The sequence below is a fragment of the Sphaerodactylus townsendi genome, linkage group LG04 (assembly GCF_021028975.2).
Source record: "Sphaerodactylus townsendi isolate TG3544 linkage group LG04, MPM_Stown_v2.3, whole genome shotgun sequence".
Classification (NCBI taxonomy): domain Eukaryota; kingdom Metazoa; phylum Chordata; class Lepidosauria; order Squamata; family Sphaerodactylidae; genus Sphaerodactylus; species Sphaerodactylus townsendi.
In genome coordinates this window covers 41618630-41640106 of record NC_059428.1, presented here as the reverse complement: position 1 = coordinate 41640106, position 21477 = coordinate 41618630, and the positions used below count along the sequence as shown (strand labels likewise).

The window sequence follows — 21477 nt, the reverse complement described above, 5'->3', positions numbered from 1 at the left end:
ATCAGTACTCATGTTTTTCATTTTATGAGCTGAATTATAATATTTTGTGAGGTAATTTGACAGTAATTTGTCATTATTTAAATATGGCTTGCATTTCATGTTAGAATTCTGGCTAATCACAACTAGCAATAAATAATAGTGTGGATTAAATTTTGGAAGTATTTGAAATACCAACAGAAACTGGGGATAAAATAAATTTCAGATGCATTTTTCAATTTTTATCATTCCTTGCAAATATTTCTGATTTAAACAATAACTGTAGCCATTTTAATTTTCATACTAACCCAATTCACAATAATTTCTATAAAACTAAACAGACTTATATAGTATCCATTTCCTTTTCTTAACATTTTTCATGTGTCAATTTGGTCAAACCTCAAATAAATAGTTCAGCTTTCCCAAGTTTTTAGAAGTTGAAACATAAAAGTGGCAGTGCCAGCTTCTTCATCCAGGGAAGCCAGACCTTCCCTGGCCAAGCTCTGACTCCCTCATAGCTATAACATCTCCTCTCTCCCCTTTTCAAAAATTGATCACAGACTGGCAGCCCCTTCCCAATTCCCAGCATCAAGAAATCAGCAAGTATCCTTTCCAATGTGAAGGCAGGGTATGCCTTGGAAACCTCTGCCAAACTGGACATTGTGTAAAAGATTCATAGCTTTTCCGATATAAGAGAGGAAGGAACAGGTATCAGAGGACATTTTTGCATGTGCCAAACTCAGCTCAAGGACTGTCATACCTCAAACTAAATTTAGAAGACTCATTCCCAAATACTTTTTTTATTTTATTCAACTAAATACTAGACTTGGAGATTTGGGTACACCAGATCCTGGATTCGGCCTGAATCTGGGCATATTCAGGCATATTTGGGCCAAAATCAGCCAAATATGTCCTGCCTGAATATGAACGGCAAGGCATTCGGGCCTTTTTTTTGGTATTTTTTTGCATTGCAGCCTGCAGAGCGGTGCATACTTAAAGCTAGCGGCACCACAATTTCAGGGTATCATCCAGAGATGCTCCTTATGATGTCCCCCAAATTTGGTGAAGTTTGGTTCAGGGGGTCCAAAGTTATGGACCCCCAAAGTGGGTGCCCCATCCCCCATTGTTTCCAATGCGAGCTAACAGGAGATGGGGGCTAATCCCTTTGAGGGTCCATAACTTTGGACCCCCTGAACCAAGCTTCACCATACTCAGGTAGTATCATCATGACAGTCTCTGATTGAGACCCTGAAAATTTGGTGCCACTAGCTTTAAAAATGTGCCTCTGACAGGCACCCCAAGAAATTTGCCCAGATTCTCTGCTCTGCAGTGCCTTGGGTCAATTCCCCGCTCTTGCACATGAAGCCTGGTAGCTAAGTTCTCTCAGAACTCTCTCAACCCACCCCTCCCACTGTCCCCAGAAGCAAAGTTCAGCAAGACTGGATGCTATTGCCAGGAGAGCCTCCTGGAGCCACCTTGAAAGTCTGGTGCCTCTATCTTCAAAAATGTGCAGCCTGCACAGAAAATATCATCAAAAAAAGAAACATAGAGATATTCTTTGCAGTAAGCCCTACTAGGTTATCTTCCATCCTTTCTCCAAGCTGGTCAAATGAAATAAGAGGAAGTAACTTAATATAACTCCATAACATCCATGTTGAACAGGTTAGGTTGAGAGTTTGTCTAAGGCCACTAAGTGAATTGTATAGTTGAATGAGTATATGAACTCATATATCTCCAGTCTTAACTCAGTTCTACCCCACATTAACTCTAACCCAGCTTCAGAAAGTAGCTGTGTTGGTCTGCAGTAGACCAGCTAGATTTGAGTCCAATAGTATATTGAAGACCATCTTCATCAGATATCCACTTGGAATCATATTTATGATAAAGAGGACCTCAAAAATGATATATAATTAAAGAAGAACATGCTACATTCTTGGAATTCTAGGTCTGCAATCCTGATCTGTGATTCGTTTTCAACTATCTCAAGATAATATCCTTTACTCCAGCAGTTACCACCAAATTGGTTCCAGTTCCTGTCACTACTAAAGTGTCTCACATTACTGCATATCCAGTGACAACAATGGGTAATATCTTTTTTTTCAGTTAACTGTCACCACTCTGGGGTTTTTTAATTTCTTCTCTTTTACTACAAGGAAACATCACCAACTATGGGTGCATTTTATACCACAATATTTGTAATTTCACTAGCAGTATAATACTGTTAATCTTCTACAATCGTAACATCCTTCACTTGTCTTTGTAGAAATATAGTTCCAATGTACTGTTTGATAAATGTTAAACCATACAAAGATTGACATATCTTAGTACTCCATGACACTAGAGCAGTGGTGGCGAACCTTTGGCACTCCAGATGTTATGGACTACAATTCCCATCAGCCCCTTCCATCATGGCCAATTGGCCATGCTAGAAGGGGCTGATGGGAATTGTAGTCCATAACATCTGGAGTGCCAAAGGTTCGCCACCACGGCACTAGAGTAACCCGGACTCCTGCTGTCACGGGAAACTTTCAACCTATGGTCCTCCACTGCTGCTTACTGCAACAGCCGAGAAACTGAGCCAAAAAAGCAAATCAGAATAACACTGCAATGTTGCTTCTGGTCATGTAACTGGAAGTGATATCGTATATTACAGGGGATGTTCTAGCAATTCCCTCATATTCTATGGCGAGAGTTGTTAGAGTATCATCAGTGACACATCACATTACTTCTGATTATGTGGCTGGCAGTGACATGGCCACATTGGATAGCTTCACATTATGCTGTGCAAGTATCAGTCCCTACAACAGAAAAGTTGTAGGCTTCTTTTAATAAACCTATACAATTCTCAGTTTTTTTTAATGTGCTTTCTTTGTTATGAGTAAAACTTATGACCACTACCGTATATACTCGCGTATAAGCTGAGTTTTTCAGCCCTGTTTTAAGGCTGAAAAATGCTCCCTTGTCTTATACACGAGTCACTGCTTACCAGCATGACTCCCCCTGATGTCATTGCCCAAATAAGGAGCTCCCTCCACCTCCTGGTTGCCTGGGCTTCCTCAAACTCAGCTGGGAGGTGGAGGGAGCTCCTTAGTTGGGCAATGACATCAGGGGGAGTTACTGCCCAAATAAGGAGCTCCCTCTGCCTCCCGGCTTCCCACCTTCGGCTTATATGCGAGTCAATACTTTTTCCCACGTTTTGGTAGTAAAATTAGGTGCCTCGGCTTATAAATGAGTTGGTTTATACATGAGTATATACGGTAATTCTTGGTCAGCCTGCAACACAGCTGCTATAATTGGCATAGGAAGGCTCATGGGCTGGCTGAGTGAGGCCTATATTCCTGCTGTCTCTTGAATTGCATCCTGCTTACCTCTGCAGACAAGAAGAAAATCATATCAGGGCACAGGCCCTGTAAATGTAGACACTAGTATGACGCTGTCTTATGTTTTGGACTCAACTTATGGCACCAAAAATGTTAGCGAATTATACAGTTCCTTGTGAATATAGATTATAGAATAATGCAAACCAATATGTTGCAGAGGAAGGCCAAATTTTATTGAAAATTTAACTATGTTTGTTTCATTATAATTTCTGTAGATACAGCTAGTTAGCATCCTCATCCTACAGTCCCAGCAACCTTTATGCATTGCTCCGTCTGCCAAATCCTTTATTACATTAGCTTCTAGAATATTTGCATCCAAACTAACTGTGATAATTTGTAAGTTACATCTCAAAATAAATCAGGACACACTGTTATTGTATTTCCTTTCATACTAAATTATAAGCAACTTTCTTTTTGATATACTATTTAACTAACACAAAGCTGTTGCAGAAGAATGCTCCAGAAGCCAAGAATCTTCCATAATCAAGTTAGATTGTTGATGGGTTGGATCAACTGATTATTCAAACCAGACAGGCTAGAAATGTTTGTAGCATGAAGGGTTTAACTGTTGGTATGCCTAGGAAAGTTAGAGTGGGCTCTAAAGAATATTGAGTCCTGTTGCTAGATAATCAGGGAGTATTTCCTCTTGCTGAAGGAAGAGGTCATCTTAGGGAGAGGAGTTGTGCCAGAACTATTTTGTCCTGGTTCTGAAATAAAGAGTCCAACTGTAAAAGACCCTGACAGCTAAACTAGCTTTGAATAGATAATATTTAACAAGCCTACTAGTTTATTTTATATGCTTCCTTTCTACTGTTCAGTGCAAGCAGTAATATAAATCAATAATATAAAAATGTAAAGCAAGTAACAATCAAATAAGAGCATCCAGAACAAATAAAACAATAAAGCAATAAAAATAAACAGTAGATAAAACCAAAATAACTCCATTCCACTAAAGTAATATGGAACAATTATGTCATGGATGAGATTATAAAACAAATAAAACTTAGAGCAAGAATTAAAAATCCTTCAGTCTTTGCTTGGTACTAAAACATTTCAAGGGAATGTCAGACTCAGGGAAAGGAGGGGCATTCAAAAGCAAGGGAGCCACCACTAGAAAGACAAGGGTGCATTCTGCACAGCACAAAGAAGGTTCCTGAGGATGCAAAAAAAAGGCATCTTGGGGAGGAACTCCACATAGCTTTTTCTCCAAGACGTTTTCAGGACACCTTATTTCAGACCAAGCTGTCTTATTTTGAAGACGCTAAAAAGTGGACTGTTTCTCTCAAGTCATCTTCAAGACATCTCCTGCCTACTATGAGGAGCTCAGGAGGCATCTTATGTTTCCCACCCAATCATTTCGCTCTCTGGTCAGTTTGACTCTCCACTTGTGCCTGACATCTTGCATGCTGCTGAAGAGATTCTCCCTGCCTCCATTTGCTGAAGGTTGCCCCAGGATGTTTGCTCTGCTATGGGGGCCTTTTCAGGCCAAAAAGTACATAGCTGGTCCTGCCAATTCTAGCAATATACAGTTTTCCTTTAAAAAAGAAAGGATGAGGTGTCTGCAGAGGGCAGGTCTACCCAATGCTGCACAGTGGGAGTTAAAACAGTCCTCTGAGTGGCTCAGATCTCTCATGTGTGTCTGAGTAGCTATGAAGACAGCTTCTCAAAATTCTTTTTAAAAACTATATATTGCCTGATTCGGCAGAACAAGTGCAACGTATGTACTTTTTGGGCTGAAAAGGCACGCAGGATCAGAGCTCGCAGACCAAACATCCTGGAGCAACCTTCAGCAAATGGAGGCAAGGAGAATCCTTCAAGAGTACACAGAATATCTGCAGGAAGCAGAGGGTGAAACTGACCAGAAAGCAAAACAGTCGGGCAGGAAAAAGCCTCTTTTCTCCTCTGACACTTTTGCTGTCTGGAACTAAACCAGCAGCTGCTTCTTTTTAAGACATCCCCCGAACATCTTATATTGGGTGTGTGGAGTGAAAAAAAGCAGTCGCCTCTTTTTAAGATGTCTCATAGACATCCTTTTTTGTGCTGTGTGGAATCAACCTGGCATTCCACAATTTGTAGTTTTTCTAGATATTGCACTGAAACCTAAACCTGTTGCCAAATATTCTGTGTCCAAAAGTTGTGGGGGTTTTTTTGCTTTCAGATTATGTATTAATGTTTTCCTGATACCAAGCAAAATTTTGAAAGTTTTTTTTTGGGGGGGGGGGTGGGTATGATCATGAATTAATTTTGGGATGGGTCTTTTTTCAGCTTCTTCTGAACCAGCCTCTATCCCTTCTCAGTCTAAAGAAACTGACTATACAATGCCAGAAGTGCCTGATAATAAACCTGGTAGAGTAACTTTTCAAAATTAAAAATGTTGTGTTACAATCAGAAATAAGTCTGCATTGATACTGCATCGGTAAATTTTGTGCAACAGATTTGAAAATTAATACTTTATGTTTTCATACATGATACATTATTTTATTCAGTAATGGCCTGGCCAGTGTAGCATTGTGAAAGGAGTACTTTTTTATACATTGCAATGTAGGATACTGCAGTTGTACTAAAATATGTATTATGACAGTCTAGTGGTTCCTTGCGCTCCTGAAGAATATGTTGCCCAGGCATGCACAAGTGTTTCCCAGTTCATTTAATCAGAAGTGCCAGGTTCATAAGTGTATATATTTGTAGGCAAATAGCTGTTCTTGCTCACTGATGTGAATTGGGCAAACCTGCTTTTGCAGAACCTTTATATTGAGTGTGGAACAGTCACAGGGCGTAAAACAGTTTAATGAAGAAATAAATGGTATGAAGAATTGCTATTCTATTTTTATTAGGCAGATTACTTTAAGGATACGTATTTTACCAATTCATTATACCGTAAGTCTTTAAGCATGAATTCAGTATCATTGAATAATTTCCTGATTTTCGCCCCCAGCTTTAGATGAAACAGACCTCTTTTCTTCTAAACCATCTACAGTCCCTGAACTCCCACTTACTAAATCTGGTAATTATGTATCCGTTCAAATGGTTCTAATGAAACTTTGCTATTATTGCTGGAGAGAGTTTCAGTAGTGGCTGGAATGGAGAGCAGTAAATGGCCAGAGTAGCCACCCGCATCAGCAGAAGTCTGCTAGGAGCAACAAAGGCCGACTACATGCCACCACCAGCAATGCACCTATATAGTTCTGCACAAGCCATCTTCAGCCTCAGTTGTCTTCAAAGATGTCTTGCAGTAACAGCACAGGGTCTCTCCCTTTCTCATTTGCCTCTCAGTTAGGGATGCTGCAAATTTTTCAGAGACCCTTGTTGAACACTCATGAGCAGGCTGTCACCGTGTAAAGAAGATATTCAGACTGTACCAAGCCACAAGAACAGCTGCTGAATAACTTTACAAGCAAATGAAAGTCATTAGCAATCCATTGAATAATTAAATAAAATGATACATTGATATAGTGAAAACAAGTAATTGGTATTTGACATTTTAAAAAATTTCATTTACATACCAACTGTGTCACTACTAGGGACCAAAAGCAACTTATACCATTCTCTTTTTCAACCATTTCAACCTTAAAACAGCCCTGTGAAATAGGTTAGGTTACACATGTGTGACTGGCCCAAGATCACCCAGGAATCTTCCATGTAAGAATGTGTAGTGAAATCTGAGTATCTCAGAAACTAGTCCATGGACCAGGGCACCGCACTTCCCATCCTAAATCCCTGGGAATGCCCTAGCCCCCCTCCCTGCTGACATCCAGTTGAGACACGAGTACAGCCCCACCATGGTCTGGACTTCTGGGTTTTGCAACAACGAGGCTGAGGGGTAGATGGCTGCTGGGGCATCTGCCTCCTCCACCAGGGTAAGTGCCTGGGGAGGGCAAATGTGCCGGCACAAGACCACATCACTCCCTCAACTCCCCCCCCTCCCACGATGGGGCTGGTAATCATTTAATTTTTAGCTGAAAGCTTTAAATCTAATTTTCTCTACTTGTAGTTGGACCATATCATGTTTACACAGGTATAAACAATAGTAGCCTGTTCACAGATATTTATATAACTGTCTTTTTGCTAAAACTCGTTAGTTTTTCCAGTGCTCCAGTAATTACAACCCAGACTTAAATACGATGATGCAATGTAAGCCACTTTAGTTTCTGTATTCCAGGCATTCAGCTATTAACTGCAATATTTGAAAACATGACAAACATACTGCAATAAATTTTAAGAAAAAATGTAATTACACAGAATAATTCTAGTGCCAAGCTTCGAGCTTTGACTGTCTATAGCATTAAATTGGTAGAACCTGGTCCATAACTATCCATAAAACAGAAAGCTTTTGGTTCTATTAAACTATGTTTAATAAGAGTATGAAGGCCATTTTGCTTATTGGGAAATTCTGGCTTAATGTTAGGGAAATGACTGATTTGTTTCATTGATTTTACCTATTTAAAATATTTTTATTCTTTCCCAAAGCTTAAAGGGACATAGAGCATAGTTTAAAAAAAACATAAACACTGACAACAAATTAAAATATATAGTTAAAAAACCAGAACAGAAATGAAGACCTTCATCTGTATAATAGCCAGATCTCTGCAAGACTCTCCAAGCATCAGCTTTGTACAAGTTTCTGAGTTTCAAAAGGGATGAATGCCCATGTACGTCCTAGAAGAAGTCATTCCATAATACTTTATTATGTTTTGCATAGTTCAAATATTCTAAGACTTTGTATCAGATTCCATCCTTAAAACTACTGAAGAGCTATTAATAATTCTTATATGTTCTTTTCCCTTGTGCAGTCTTGGAATCTATTACATTTAACAATGAACTTCCAATAATAGGTAATGGTGTTTTTCCCATGAACTGGCTGATGTTCTTCTCATTTCTGAAACTCATGCTGTATTTTCTTCTTCTGCAAGATCATCTAATATCATTCCATTTAAAAATTAAAATACATCCTCTCTCTAGGTATGTCCACCATTTAGCACTGAAGACTTAATCATTTTTTCACAGTACTGTTAATTTCTGATATTGCACAGTGTTTCTGGCACCTCTGAGATCAGCTGCAAGAAGCTGTGTTAGACTGCACTCCACCCTTCTATGTTTATTATTCATTTTCATTTTTAAAGATGGACTCCAGAAATTGTCATTAATCATGTAATCCACTTGAAGTAATCTTTCTTTCTTTCTTTCTTTCTTTTCTTTCTTTCTTGTCTTTTTTTGTGTGGCTGCTTTTGTTCCACAGCATGATTTTGCTTCTTTGCCTTCTGACCTGAAATGCCAGACTGTGGTTTATAAGTTTCTTAATAATTTATAGGGCTTTTTTTCTCTTTCAGATCCAAAAGTCAAGCATCATCTTTTCAGCACGAAAACAACAATAAGCCCTCATATTCTACAAACTAAACCTGGTAAATTTTCTCAGTTATTTAAAACAATTAATTCATAAAATTATAAAATAGACATGCATTAATCAATATGAATACTTAAAACTGTGAAAATAATTGGAATGGAAAAAGTCTTTCAGTACAAACCGTATTACTGATTATATTTATTTCAGAAGTTTTTCTTTGACATTTCATCTATGTTTACATGGTTCTAATGATGAAATAATGGTCACCAGTTCTGAAGATATATTTGTTGAGAGCATTTTTTATTTTTTTTCTATAATTTGTTGTAATTCTAGGAGATTTCCAGACCTCATGTGAAAACTGACAGCCCTATTAAAAACCTATGGGAGAATTATGCGTGGTTCTCAAGTCTTTGTCATAAAAAATATCCTTTCTTTTAAAGTACAATATATTTGCCTTTTTTAAAACAAATGTATTTTCTTGTTTTTATGCAGTCCTACAAACTACTACATTTAGACCTCAGCCACCAATGACAGAAAGAGGTAATGCTCTTTTAATAAAAATCACAAAATCTCCATTAATTTCCCAACCCAGGGTTGCAACCCTGATATCTTTTTTTCCCATGAAGTCACTGCTGACTTATGGTGACACCATAATGTTGTCAAGAGATGTTAAGAAGTGATTTGGCATTGCCTGCCTCTGCATAGGGAACCTGGTTTTCCTTGGTAGTACTAACCAGGACTAACACTGCTTAGCTTCTGATGAGATTAGGCTAGCCTGGACCATCCATGTCACTGTATTTGCATATTTACTTTCAAACTATAACTTTCACTTATCTCTCTCAAATACCATCAGATTTAATGCCAGCTATATTATTTTAAATAGTATGATCAAATGTCATATAATCTTAAAATATCACAAATTAAAACCAACTTTTAAACATTGTTGAAGGTCAAATGCAAAAGAAGGGCACTCAATCACCCTTTGCAGTGGAAAATTTAGGAGGCCAAATTAATTTACAATTGACTTTGACCTCAGCATTTCAAATCAATTGACACATTCTGCTGATATTCTGCTGGAATATCCCCAGGGATGTGATTGTTTATTTATGTATGTGAAAACTCTAAAAATTAGAGAGCAGACATGTAACATCTGTTTTTAAAATGGAACTCCAAAGGGTGAGCTGTGTGCATTTACTGCAATCCAAGCAAAGAGTTTTTAAGTATTTACTGTGGTAAAAACTTGTGTGCCAGAGTCAACTTTAGCATATGCAGTCAAGAACATCCATAAGGAGCCATGGCAATGTCAAGCTTGTGTCCTATATCATTTGCTACTTCACAAGGCACTGGAGACCTTTTGGGGTGAGGTGGCCTATAAATCCAATCAATCAATCAATAAACAAACAAACAAACAAACATTTTCTTGACTTATCAAAAACAAGAATTGTTATGCAAATAGAAGGAACAAATGTAATTAGAGCATGGATTTAGAAGATATTAACATAAAAACCATGAAGCTCCATTAGGATCCATGATCCAAAAGTTTTGCATCACTGGGTCTGTATCTAAGTTAAGGGTTTGCATTTGAGTTTTTTTTTAACTCTGTCAGCAGGGATGGATGGAAGTTTTCAGAGGAGGGATCTGAGAGATCTGCACGTACAAATTATCAGAATGAATCACAAAGAATGAACATAAGAACATAAGAACATAAGAACAAGCCAGCTGGATCAGACCAAAGTCTATCTAGTCCAGCTCTCTGCTACTCGCAGTGGCCCACCAGGTGCCTTTGGGAGCTCACATGTAGGATGTGAACGCAATGGCCTTCTGCGGCTGTTGCTCCTGATCACCTGGTCTGTTAAGGCATTTGCAATCTCAGATCAAGGAGGATCAAGATTGGTAGCCATAAATCGACTTCTCTCGCCGTCTCAGAAATCTTATTCGCCCCTTTAAAAGCTATCGGGTTAGCGTGGCCATCACTCACCTCCTGTGGGTATATATTCCAAACACCAATCTGCGTTAAGTGTAGAAGTGTTTCAACTTTTGTGGATTCTGATTCTTCCCTGGCATTTCAATGTATGCCCCAGTTTCAAAGTAGCCAGAGGAAGAGAGAAAAATTTCTCTCTGTCAACATTTTTCTACCCCCCATGCATAATTTTGTAGGACTTCAATCATATCCCTCTCCCCTCAGCCAGCCTCCTCTCCCAAACTCTCCAGCGCTGCAGCCTCTCTCTCATAGGGAGGGTTGCCCAGTCCCTCAATCATCCTTGTTGCCCTTCTCTCTCTCTCCTAATTTTTTTTTCTATCTCCTCAATATCCTTTTTGAGATGCGGCGACCAGAACTGGACACAGTACTCCAAGTGCGGTCGCACCACTGCTTTAGATAAGGGCATGACAATCTTTGCAGTTTTATTATCAATTCCTTTTCTAATGATCCCCAGCATAGAGTTTGCCTTTTTTACAGCTGCCATGCATTGAGTTGACATTCCCATGGAACTATCAACTAAGACGCCTAAATCCCTTTCCTGGTCTGTGACTGATAGCACTGACCCCTGTAGCGTGTATGTGAAGTTTGGATTTTTTGCCCCTATGTGCATCACTTTACATTTTGCTACATTGAACTGCATGAAATGAGATTCTGTGCTATCTGTTCCCCTTTCCATAGCACTCCCATGCCACCCCCCAGGGGAATTGACTGAAATTTGACTGAAGGGAGAGGTGTAGCTCAGTGGTAGAGTCTCTGGTTTACATATGGAAGGTCTAAGGTCAACCCCCAGTATCCCCAGAAAAAAATTAAATTAGCCATTTAGTTAGACCCTCCCATACTAAGTAGCATATCAGGCAACAAGTTATGGACCCTCAAAGGGGCAGCCCCCATCTCCTATTAGCTCCCATTGGAAACAGTGGGAGATAAGGGCAACCCTTTTGGGGGTCCATACCTTAGGACCCCCTGAATCAAACTTTACCAAACCTGGGTGGTATCATCAGGAGAGTCTCCTGAAGACAACCTGAAAATTTGGTGCCGCTAGGTTAAAAATGTGCTCCCTATAGGCCAAAACCTAAAAACCAGTAAAAAAAATAAAAAAAAATGCAAAAAACTGGATCAGGGATTCGGCTGATTCGGCTACAACTATAATTTTACAGCTGAATCAAGCTGAATCCGAATTTTACTGATTTTTTTTAGGTATTTCTCAAGCTTGACCAGTCATCTGCACTCTTCCAGTCATTATTTTTTTAATTATATTTTTATTCGTTTTCGAAATGAGGTAATGTACATAGTAATAAGTCAATCTATATCTATAAATGCGAAATACCACTGAGTGACTCACTGACTCATCAACAGAACTCAAAAACCACCAAAGCCACACACATGAAATTTGGCACACCTGTTCCTTACGTACTCCAGGTGCTCACTGAGAAAGGATTTCTCAAAATATTCACTTTCACTTGATTTATTACCTATTTACTGTTTTCACTGCTCATCTCTGGCCATCTGCGCGAACATTCTAAGGGCAAACCAGCCCCTCAGTCCACTGACATGCTGCACGAACATTCTAAGAGTGACAGTTCAACACCACCAGCTTCATGTCCATCACCAACTGCACTCTACCACCGCCCTCCACAACACATGTGAACCTATTGAAAACAAACCCATCAGTCCACAGACAGGCTGTGAGGAAATATGCTGCATGTCACCCCAAAGTTCACAAACAGGCTGCAAAAAAGTATGCTGAATGTCACCCCAAAGTTAACAGACAGGGTGTAAAAAAGTACTCCTCCAACCACCCTGGCGTGCAATGCTATCTAAGCAGTTGTTAAATACTATCAAAACAGATTACAAACCACACTATCACCTTGGACTACTAAACATTTGTCGGGTTTTGCATATGGACATCAGATTGCTTACTGTGGAGACAAGTTTATTGCTCTTGGCCTCCGATCACCCTGTGCTTGGTGTCGTGATCTGAAGTGGTGGGATGAGTACCCAGGAATGTGCTGCAGTGGCGGTACAGTCCAGCTCCCTGCCCTTCAACCCTACCTTGAACCTCTTCACAGCCTTCTCACTCATCAGCATCCAATGGCAGAACACTTCCTTTCTGCATCCCGAAAATTCAGCAGCTGCTTCCAAATGATGACTTTTGGAGCCCACCAGGTGAAAGAGAGAAATTTCATGCCAACATTCAAAGTGCACTGACAGGTCTACTGAATGTTGAATGTCACCCTGAAATTCATAGAGAGGCTGTGATGGTATGCGGACTGTCACTCCGAGGCTAACAGACAGGCTGTGAAAAAGTATTTCTCGACCAACCCTCACATTAACCAGACCGCTACAGTAAAATACAATCAAAACAGATTACAAACATATTACAAACCACATGGCAAAGCACGGGCATCCTGCTAGTGTAATATATGAGGAGAACAGATAAGAAATATAATATTATATATATATATATATATATATATATATATATATATATATATATATATACACATACATACACACACACACACACACACACACACACACACACACACTATAAATATAATATATATAATATATATAATATATATATAATATATATAATGTATATAATGTATATATAATACATACTATGTGTTTAAATATTTGATGCGTAACTTTTACGTAACTTTTACGTAAGTAACAATAACAATTGATGCAGATGAGAATAAAAATTTCAAACAGTACATCTAAGGGTTGCAAATAAGATTATACAGTGCTATTATTAAGGTCTTATTTTGGGGATCAATACTATACAAGTATCGTAACATAGGTTCCCATACTTTGAGAAAAGAATCAAGACATTTTTTGTTTAGAAACATCGTTAATCTATCTGCTGTTCTATAGTCCTGAATCTTCTGTAGCCATTCATCAATTGTTGGTATTTCTTGACTTTTTCAATGCCTGGCCACAACAGTTCTCACTGCCATTGTCAGATAATAAAGTAATTTCTTGCGTTTTTGTAGGTTAGTATCATTAGAATCCACTCAAAACCAGCGGGGGGGGGGGGGAGGGGAGCATATTAACATTTCTGTTGAAATTTCTTTGTAAAACGTTTCACATCTAAGTGACTGAACCTTTCTTCTTTTTTGAATGGACTCTATTATATGATACATTGAGGAGTTCTTGGTTCATGATACTACTGCTGAACAATGTTTTTTAGTTGAAGGTTGACTTCAGGGTCAAGTGTATATTAGACTCATTGCTTGAATTGCCAAAAATAGGCTTGCTTCATGGAAAAGAAGAACCACAGACAAATCTTCCTCTGCTTTGCCTTCCTTCAACCTTATCACTATTCATGCCCTAGCCACAGGTTTCAACAGAAAAACATCAGAGTAGATTACATCTCCCTGGAGCAGTTTTTGTTTGTGTTTGAAAGTCTTTGTCACCATTCCCAAGGCAGTCTGGCCATTTTATCAGTCCTCCAGATCTCCTTTCGGAATTTAATAGATGTTGTAAAAATCTCTTGTGTACACCTCTCTTTCATCTTTCTATACAATAACGATGTATGTTTTTCTCATGGAATCACACACATATTGTATGTATGTTAATTGCACCTGGGGTCAGACCCAGATTTCTGCAATTTATAACTCATGTTCTTTATTTCATTTCCAAAAGAGGAAGAAGACCAAGAACCTTCAAAACCTAAAATTTTGTTTAGCCCTGATGTGTCTCAGACCAAGCCTGGTAAATACATCTTTAGTTTGTATGCATACATTCATTCCAAAGTGTGTCTCAGAACTATTGATCTTATCAATTTTGGCTTAGCCTGGAATGCACATGATTATTTTTCCTGAAAATGTGGTCAAAGGACTATAAAATGGAAAATCTGTCAATTTTTCTGGTCTTTATGGTCTGGTTGCTTGCTTGTTGGCTGTTGATGGCTGAAAGATACTGCTTCATGAACATTGGTGGATAGCAATGGATGGACATTGGTGGATAGTTCAGGACATAGCTCATGTGTGTATGAGCTCAAAAAGTAGTTGGGTTTGTAACCTGGATTCTAGAGCCAAATGTAGATCAGTGGCAATAAAATATGGCACCTTTGATAAAACCAAGTCCTTAAATTAATGTATATTGGAGGGGCAAATGGTTATTCGAATTACCAGTATATGAAGGGAATGGCAGGCAAAGATTTTTAAGAGACTGAGGGGTTTCATAGAGATGTTTTACAGAAAGAGATACAGTAGTAGTGAACGATTTCCAATAATCCAAGTGCAAACCAGACAAACATTTTTGCCAGTGCAGTGAAACAATCAAGCAGGGTGCTTTTGTGAATATTTATTCTATATTTTGAGACCCAACATGTGCCACTTCCTAATAAAGAATTTGCAACAATCAGTTTTGGAGCTTCACAAGCTTCAAGGATAATCAGTCAACATGTCAGTATTCAATAATGTGAAGTAGTATATTTCAGTTATGCAAATAGCTCTTTGTTGATCTCTTGTCTGAATTTTGATGTAGGCCTGATGCAGCCTGTAAAAGTGAATGAACCTTGCATCTGAATAGAACAAGGAGAAATGGAACTCAATGTGTTTGTTTTATGGGGAGAGAAGTGATACTGCTTTACAGACTATATTTGGCTGTCCACGGCACCTCCTACAAAAATATCATAAGTATCTGATGTCTTGTACTCACCTGTAATGGACCTCTAGTGGCTTCCCTTGAAATTTCTTCCCACTGGGGCATGCCAAAAGACAACATGATACAACATCAGTATTCTTGGAAAAGGGCTGAGCGTTGGCAGTCTCTATATAGGGCTTAAAGATCTCCAGGAATTAGAACTGATGTCCAGATGACAGTCATCAGGTCTCCTGGAAATGGCTGCTTTGGAGGGTGGGTTTTATACATTATAACCTATTTGGCCCCTTCTTTTGCTAAATCTCCTCAGACTCTACCCTAATATCTCCAGGAATTTCCCAACCCAGATTTGGCAACCCTGTTAGGGCTGAAACTCAAAGGTGGGGGGGCAGTGTTGTAATCCTTCTCACCATTGTTTTAGCTCTGGAAAGGAGAAAGTACAGGCTGAGAGAGAGAGTCAGTTTTGATTGGATGGAAGAGTTAAGCATAGGAGCGTATCTGCCAGAGGGACATGTAGGGTCACATGTCCCCGGGTGCTACCCATCTGATCACATGGCCATCGCAAAATTGTGGGCCCCCCACATGATCAAGTCACGGTCAAGGGCCAGCAGCCTGCATGTCCTTCTGGCAGGTACCGATGCCACTGCCAGCAGCAGTCGGTGCCGGGTCACAGCAAAACCCTCGAGCAAGGCAGGGGGTAGGGGTGGCAGCCTGCCAAGGAATGCCTAGTGGGCCCATGGCAGGCACCTGGCCCAGCACCGGCTGCTGCCACCTGCCACCCCCCCACACACACACACCTTGCTCAGAGGCTGCACCTGCCTCACTTGACGGCAAGGCAGGTGCAGCCTCTGATCAAGGTGGGGGGCAGCAGCAGCCAACACCAGGACAGGAGTCTGCCGTGGGGTGCCCAGTGGGCCCTCGGCAGGCTCACAGCCCGGCACTGGCTGCTGCTGCCTGCCTCACTGATAGGGTGTGGGGGGCACAAAGGGCATGCAGGGGGAATGCCCAGGTGTAATTTAAGCACCTACTCTTTTCCCTCTCTATAAGAGACCCCCCCCCAAGTCTATATCAGGATTCCATGTGGGCTGCTCTTTGACTTTATAAAAAGACTGGGATCTCTCTTCATCTCTCCTCATATCAACCTGTGCAATCTTTTGTTTAATCTCAGCGGGGGCTTTTCTTCTCATCATCATACTTTTCCAGTGTCTACCTCAGCTTTGTGAAATAGTTTACCTGAATATGTCAGTCAGGATCTGACCCACCTCATAATCCTAGGCAAGCTTTTGTGGGCATCTAAGTTGTTTTAACTGATCTGGTGGGTTTGGTGGGTGGCAATTTGGTTTGCTCTGTTTCTTTCCCTTTTGTTATTTTCAAGCATTGCTTTTGGATGGTATATTATAAGTCATTGTGGGTTGATGCTTCATCATGTTTTTTAGCTTTTTGCAAGTTACTTTTTAAATCTGTGGGTAGGAAGACAATATAAGTTTTTAAAATAAATTACTTAAATAAATGGAGAAGATATTTATTGTTTGCTTCATGGTGATTTACAAGAAGATTACTGATTATACTTGTTTTTATTCATTAATGTTATTGACACAGACCTTGAGACAATTACCTTTAGACCTGAAAAACCAAAAACAACAACAGGTAAAAACTGAATATCTTTGTTGATTTGGGAATAGTATGCATGGGGTGGTGCATAGTGGTTGCATTATTCTTGGAAAGCAAAGTGAAGAATCCAAATCACTGTAAACCCAGTTGTATAGTGCCAGAGGAGCCTTTGAATTTTCTAATACAGTATACCCATTTGTCTCACTGGTCTTTTCCTCACCGCAGAAATATAACATCTTGAAGACATTATAAAAAGCATTTTGGGGAAGAAGTTTGCACAGCTCTCTCCTCCAAAAGGATGTTTTATTTTTCTCAACCTGGGTTTTTCAAAAATCACTAAACTAGTGATCTTTTTTTCTGAAGATGGGTTGAAGACGTCTCATGCTTGCCTGTGTGAACAAAAGCAAACAGGAGATGCTTTATTTTTCCCATCCCCCCGCTCTTACTTTTACTTCAGTTTCACCTGCCACTTTCTGTCCTCTTCAGGTGCCTTCTGCCCCTGCCATTTCCCACAGAGTTTTTCTCTGCTTGCAGCTCATCCATGCACAATTTCACTGTAAAAAGTACATGAATAAAGTTTCTTTTGCATGGGGATCCCATGCATGTGCTGTTTTTCCTTTTTCTTGCTTTGATGGAGATGTCTGCAAAGCTGCAACACAACATGAAAATCTGCAGTATGCTCATATTTGAGTCATCATAGCTTAGTAAATCTCCCTGAAAACAAAAAGAGGAAAAACAACACATGGGTGAAATTGCCAGATAAAACACATTTTATTCATGTAATTTTTACAGTGAAATTGTGTGCGGATGAGCTGCAAACATAACAAACCTCTGTTGCTTACCTTCAACAAATGGCAAGCGGGGCAGAAAATCACAAGCGGGAGAAAATGGCGGGTGCAATTATGAAACTGAAAAGAGTTCTGTCTGGTGGCAGACTGAAAAAAAGAACCATTTTGCCTGGCAACTTTTTTTTGTCCATACAGAGCGAACACAAAAAAACCAAAATGGATCTTTTTAAAACTTCTGCAGGATATTTATTTCTGCTGTGGGGAAAAGACCACTCTCACAGCAACAGCTTTTGAAACACAGAAACAGCTTATTAAACTTGGAAACAGCTTTTTTTTAACAGTTTTCTTTTTTCACACTGCAGTTTAGGATCAGAAACTCTGAGTAGCTGCTAATTTCATTACTGCCTTTACACTAAACTGTGTAGTACAACACTGATTCTCTCCAGTGAACATCTACGTTGCTATTGGATGGTTTCTCATGTTTGATCATTCTGGCATTATTATGGAACTGATATTTGTTGGCTGGAATACCTTAATTAAAACCCCCTCATATTCACCTCCTCTCAGCTCCAAAAGAAACTCGTAGAGTGCCTGCCAGGGCTAAAACATCTGCTAGCCCCGGTATAACATCAACCAAGCCTGGTAAGTGATTTACTGTTTTGAATTTCTAAACATTTTTTTATTATGATGTCACAGTACAACCCATATCTAGGGTTGCCAGTCAGGAGTTTTGGGGAGCAAGGTTGAGTGTCACATGGCATCGTGTGATGCAACACCACGGTGTCATGGTAGATCAGATAAATGGAAGTGTTGTCACACATCAATGAGGATGCTCAAGTAATTCTCCCAAACGTTATGCTTGTACCATAGAATTTTGACGACTGCTAAAGTGTCAGCTCAGTTTATCTTACTGCAGCACATGACATCAGCCTTGGAAATGGCAAGTAGTGCCTCTACCCTTGTCTTTTTCTCCAAGCCAGCAAGCAATCAAGAGATCTTAGTGTAGTGAGGTATCTTAAACCCTTTTAGGAAAACGCTTCCTCCCTTTAGTTTCCTTCCCGAGGTTTTGGAGTCTCTTTTCATTGGTAGAAATGGCCACTTCTCAATGTCGCCTAATATTATGTTGTCTCACAGCCCACCCAAGGTCTTGAACAACCAGAAGATGAAATATATTTGTATGTGTGTGCATGTGCAAACAGCTAGCCATACGGATCAGTTTCCATGCAGTAAAAACTATGATTACCAGACATGGCCTGGCAACCAGCAGGAGACGGGGAAGACAGGGATATGGGGGCTCTATCAGCAATGGCATTTCCAGGAAATCCCTGAAGAGATGTTGCACCTCTCTAGGAATTGCTGGAAAGTCAATGACAAAATTAGTTTCCAGCAGTTCCTAGGAAGGACTGATATATTACTCCTGGGTTTTCTCCAGAAGTGGAACAGCCTCTTTCTTTCTTTCTTTCTTTCTTTCTTTCTTTCTTTCTTTCTTTCTTCCTTCCTTCCTTCCTTCCTTCCTTTCTTTCTTCCTTCCTTCTTTTAGATCTGGGGGTGGAGGATATACCCACCCACTGGACTTGGCAGCCCTTGTCAGAACATGTTATGTTAAAAGGTTATATTAATTCACATGAACATTACAGAAAAGCAAACCCAGATAAATGGGAATTAATCAAGGCAGAGCTAGAGATGTTGCAGAGCACTTAAGGCAGAGCATTAATCTTGATCTTGAATTTATATAGATATTCCTCTTTTGAGGAATGGGATCCAAGGTGGCAGAAACCTAATAAAGGTTTCTTTTCAACCTTGGCACAACTTCATGCTTTGTTCCTTTGGTTCCTCCTTGTCCTTTTGTGTGCTTTTTCCAAACAAGCTGTCTATTTTACTTCTTCGACTCCCATTTGGGAGTGACTCTTAGGGACCAGTTATAAGTTGGGGTGGCTGCCTACTCATTCCTGTGAACCTGTGTTATCCGATCTTTCCAGGTCTGGTATTGATATGCCTGGGATTTTCAGATGTGGGCAAAACATTAGGAGCAAAAACTACCAAACTACAGCCACACAGCCTGGAAAACCCACCCCTGCCAGTTGATTCTGGCTATGAAATTTTTTGACAACATCATCCCTCTTCGTTTCCCTGTGACAGTTCAGCCAAATTAAGAAAGTTCTCCCATCATTTGTCATCATGGGTGCTTTCTGCACAGCACAAATAAAACTTATTGAGGACTTGAAAAGAAGCATTTTGGGGAGGAAGTTCACAAGCTTTCTCCCCAAGACATCCTTAAGACATTTTATTTCTGCTCAATCCAGGGGGGAGGGGGTTTGAAATCTAATATATTAATATTAATACTTAATAATATTGATAATTATTGATAATTAATAATTAATAATTAATAATATTAATAATATTAATATATTAAATCTAATAATAAATAAATAAAATAATAATAAGATCGCTAAACTAGTGATCTTTTCCCCCAGGAAAGCAGGAAATATCTTATTTTTCCTGCCCAAGTTTAAAGCATCCCACCATTTTCTGCAGGGATTCACTGTGTCGCCCACCATTAGCTGAGTGGTTCCCAGGGCTGTTTCCTTTGCTTGCATCACAGGCAGCCACAACTTCAGCTTCTAAAATAAACCTAGTTTTCCCTACTAATGATGCGCACATGTTGTTTTTTCCATTTTTGTTTTGTTTTGTTTTCAATGAAGTGTTTTTGAAATAGGCAAGACACGGTTTGAGAATTGGCTGTGATTCACTTCATTGAAAAGGCAAAAATGGGGGAAAACAACATATGCCTGTCATCAGCAGAAAAAACTAAGTTAATTTGCGTATTTTACAAGCTGAAATAGCAGCCGCCTGCAAAGCAAGGAAGTGGCCCTGGAAACAACTCAGCTAATGATGGGTGGCACGGTGAATCCCTGCAGCAGAAAATCGGGAGCGCAAGCTGCAGAGAAACTGAAAATGACAGTTTGCAGATTGGGCGGAAGAAAAAATGCTTTCTCGCACGCTTTATTTGTGCTGTCCAAACAAAAAATTTGGAAATCCTTTTTTTTAAAGTCGTCCCCATGACATCTTATTTGTATTGTGCACAAATATACTTGACTATCTCTCTTTTTGGAATGCTACTTGAGACTTTTATGGCAAGGTTCAGAGAGATGTGCGTATCCTCCCATTCATTACACACATAATATTTTCTTGAGAATTATTTGACTTCTGTATGCACAGTTGTACAGTCTGCCACCAGTCTAGGGCAGAAATGTACAGCTGAAAAGGGAACAGTTACTTTTTATGTATTATTATTTTATCCCACCCTTTCTCCAAGAAGCTCAGGGTGGGGTACATGTTTGTCCCACCTTGAAAGAAATGTGAGATAGAATAGAATGAGAAAATGGCTGACCCAAGATCAGCCAAAGAGCTTCCAAGCTCAGTGGATCTGCAAAGACTTTGTCTAATTACTACAGCACACTGGCTCAACTTCTTTTTATTTATTTCACTTATACGTGTAGCTTTTATCAAATACAAAAAAACCCTCCTAAAATAAAAAGTCCATATGAATAGATTTAACATTTTTAATAATCTACTGCACAGCAGGCTATACATTAAAAATAGCAGCCAGATGTGAGGGCCAAACTACATGGGATGGTGGGTATCCTTTGAATAAGCTTCCAGGTGTTTTTCTTTTAAAAAGCAATCCCAGCAGGGGGTCTGTCGCACAGAGAGGTAGATATACTTTCATTCCTGTGCCCTTTGCCTAATCTAAAATTACTCCGAGAGGTTCTAATTGTCCTGTTA

General features: G+C 39.6%; 1 protein-coding gene across 12 annotated transcripts in view; it reads left to right on the top strand.

Annotated features, from left to right (window-relative positions):
• LOC125430742 (ABI family member 3 binding protein) overlaps positions 1–21477 on the top strand; it is a 199323-nt gene that overhangs the window by 121528 nt on the left and 56318 nt on the right. For 6 of the 12 annotated variants that reach the window (XM_048492918.1, XM_048492915.1, XM_048492924.1 and 3 more), the window contains 9 exons: positions 1983–2060; positions 5622–5702; positions 6292–6360; positions 8147–8188; positions 8684–8755; positions 9190–9237; positions 14330–14398; positions 16892–16939; positions 18259–18333. In XM_048492918.1, coding sequence (XP_048348875.1) covers positions 1983–2060; positions 5622–5702; positions 6292–6360; positions 8147–8188; positions 8684–8755; positions 9190–9237; positions 14330–14398; positions 16892–16939; positions 18259–18333 — 582 coding nt within the window. The remainder of the gene's footprint in view (positions 1–1982; positions 2061–5621; positions 5703–6291; positions 6361–8146; positions 8189–8683; positions 8756–9189; positions 9238–14329; positions 14399–16891; positions 16940–18258; positions 18334–21477) is intronic. The other 6 variants (XM_048492926.1, XM_048492925.1, XM_048492916.1 and 3 more) reach the window with 5 other exon arrangements.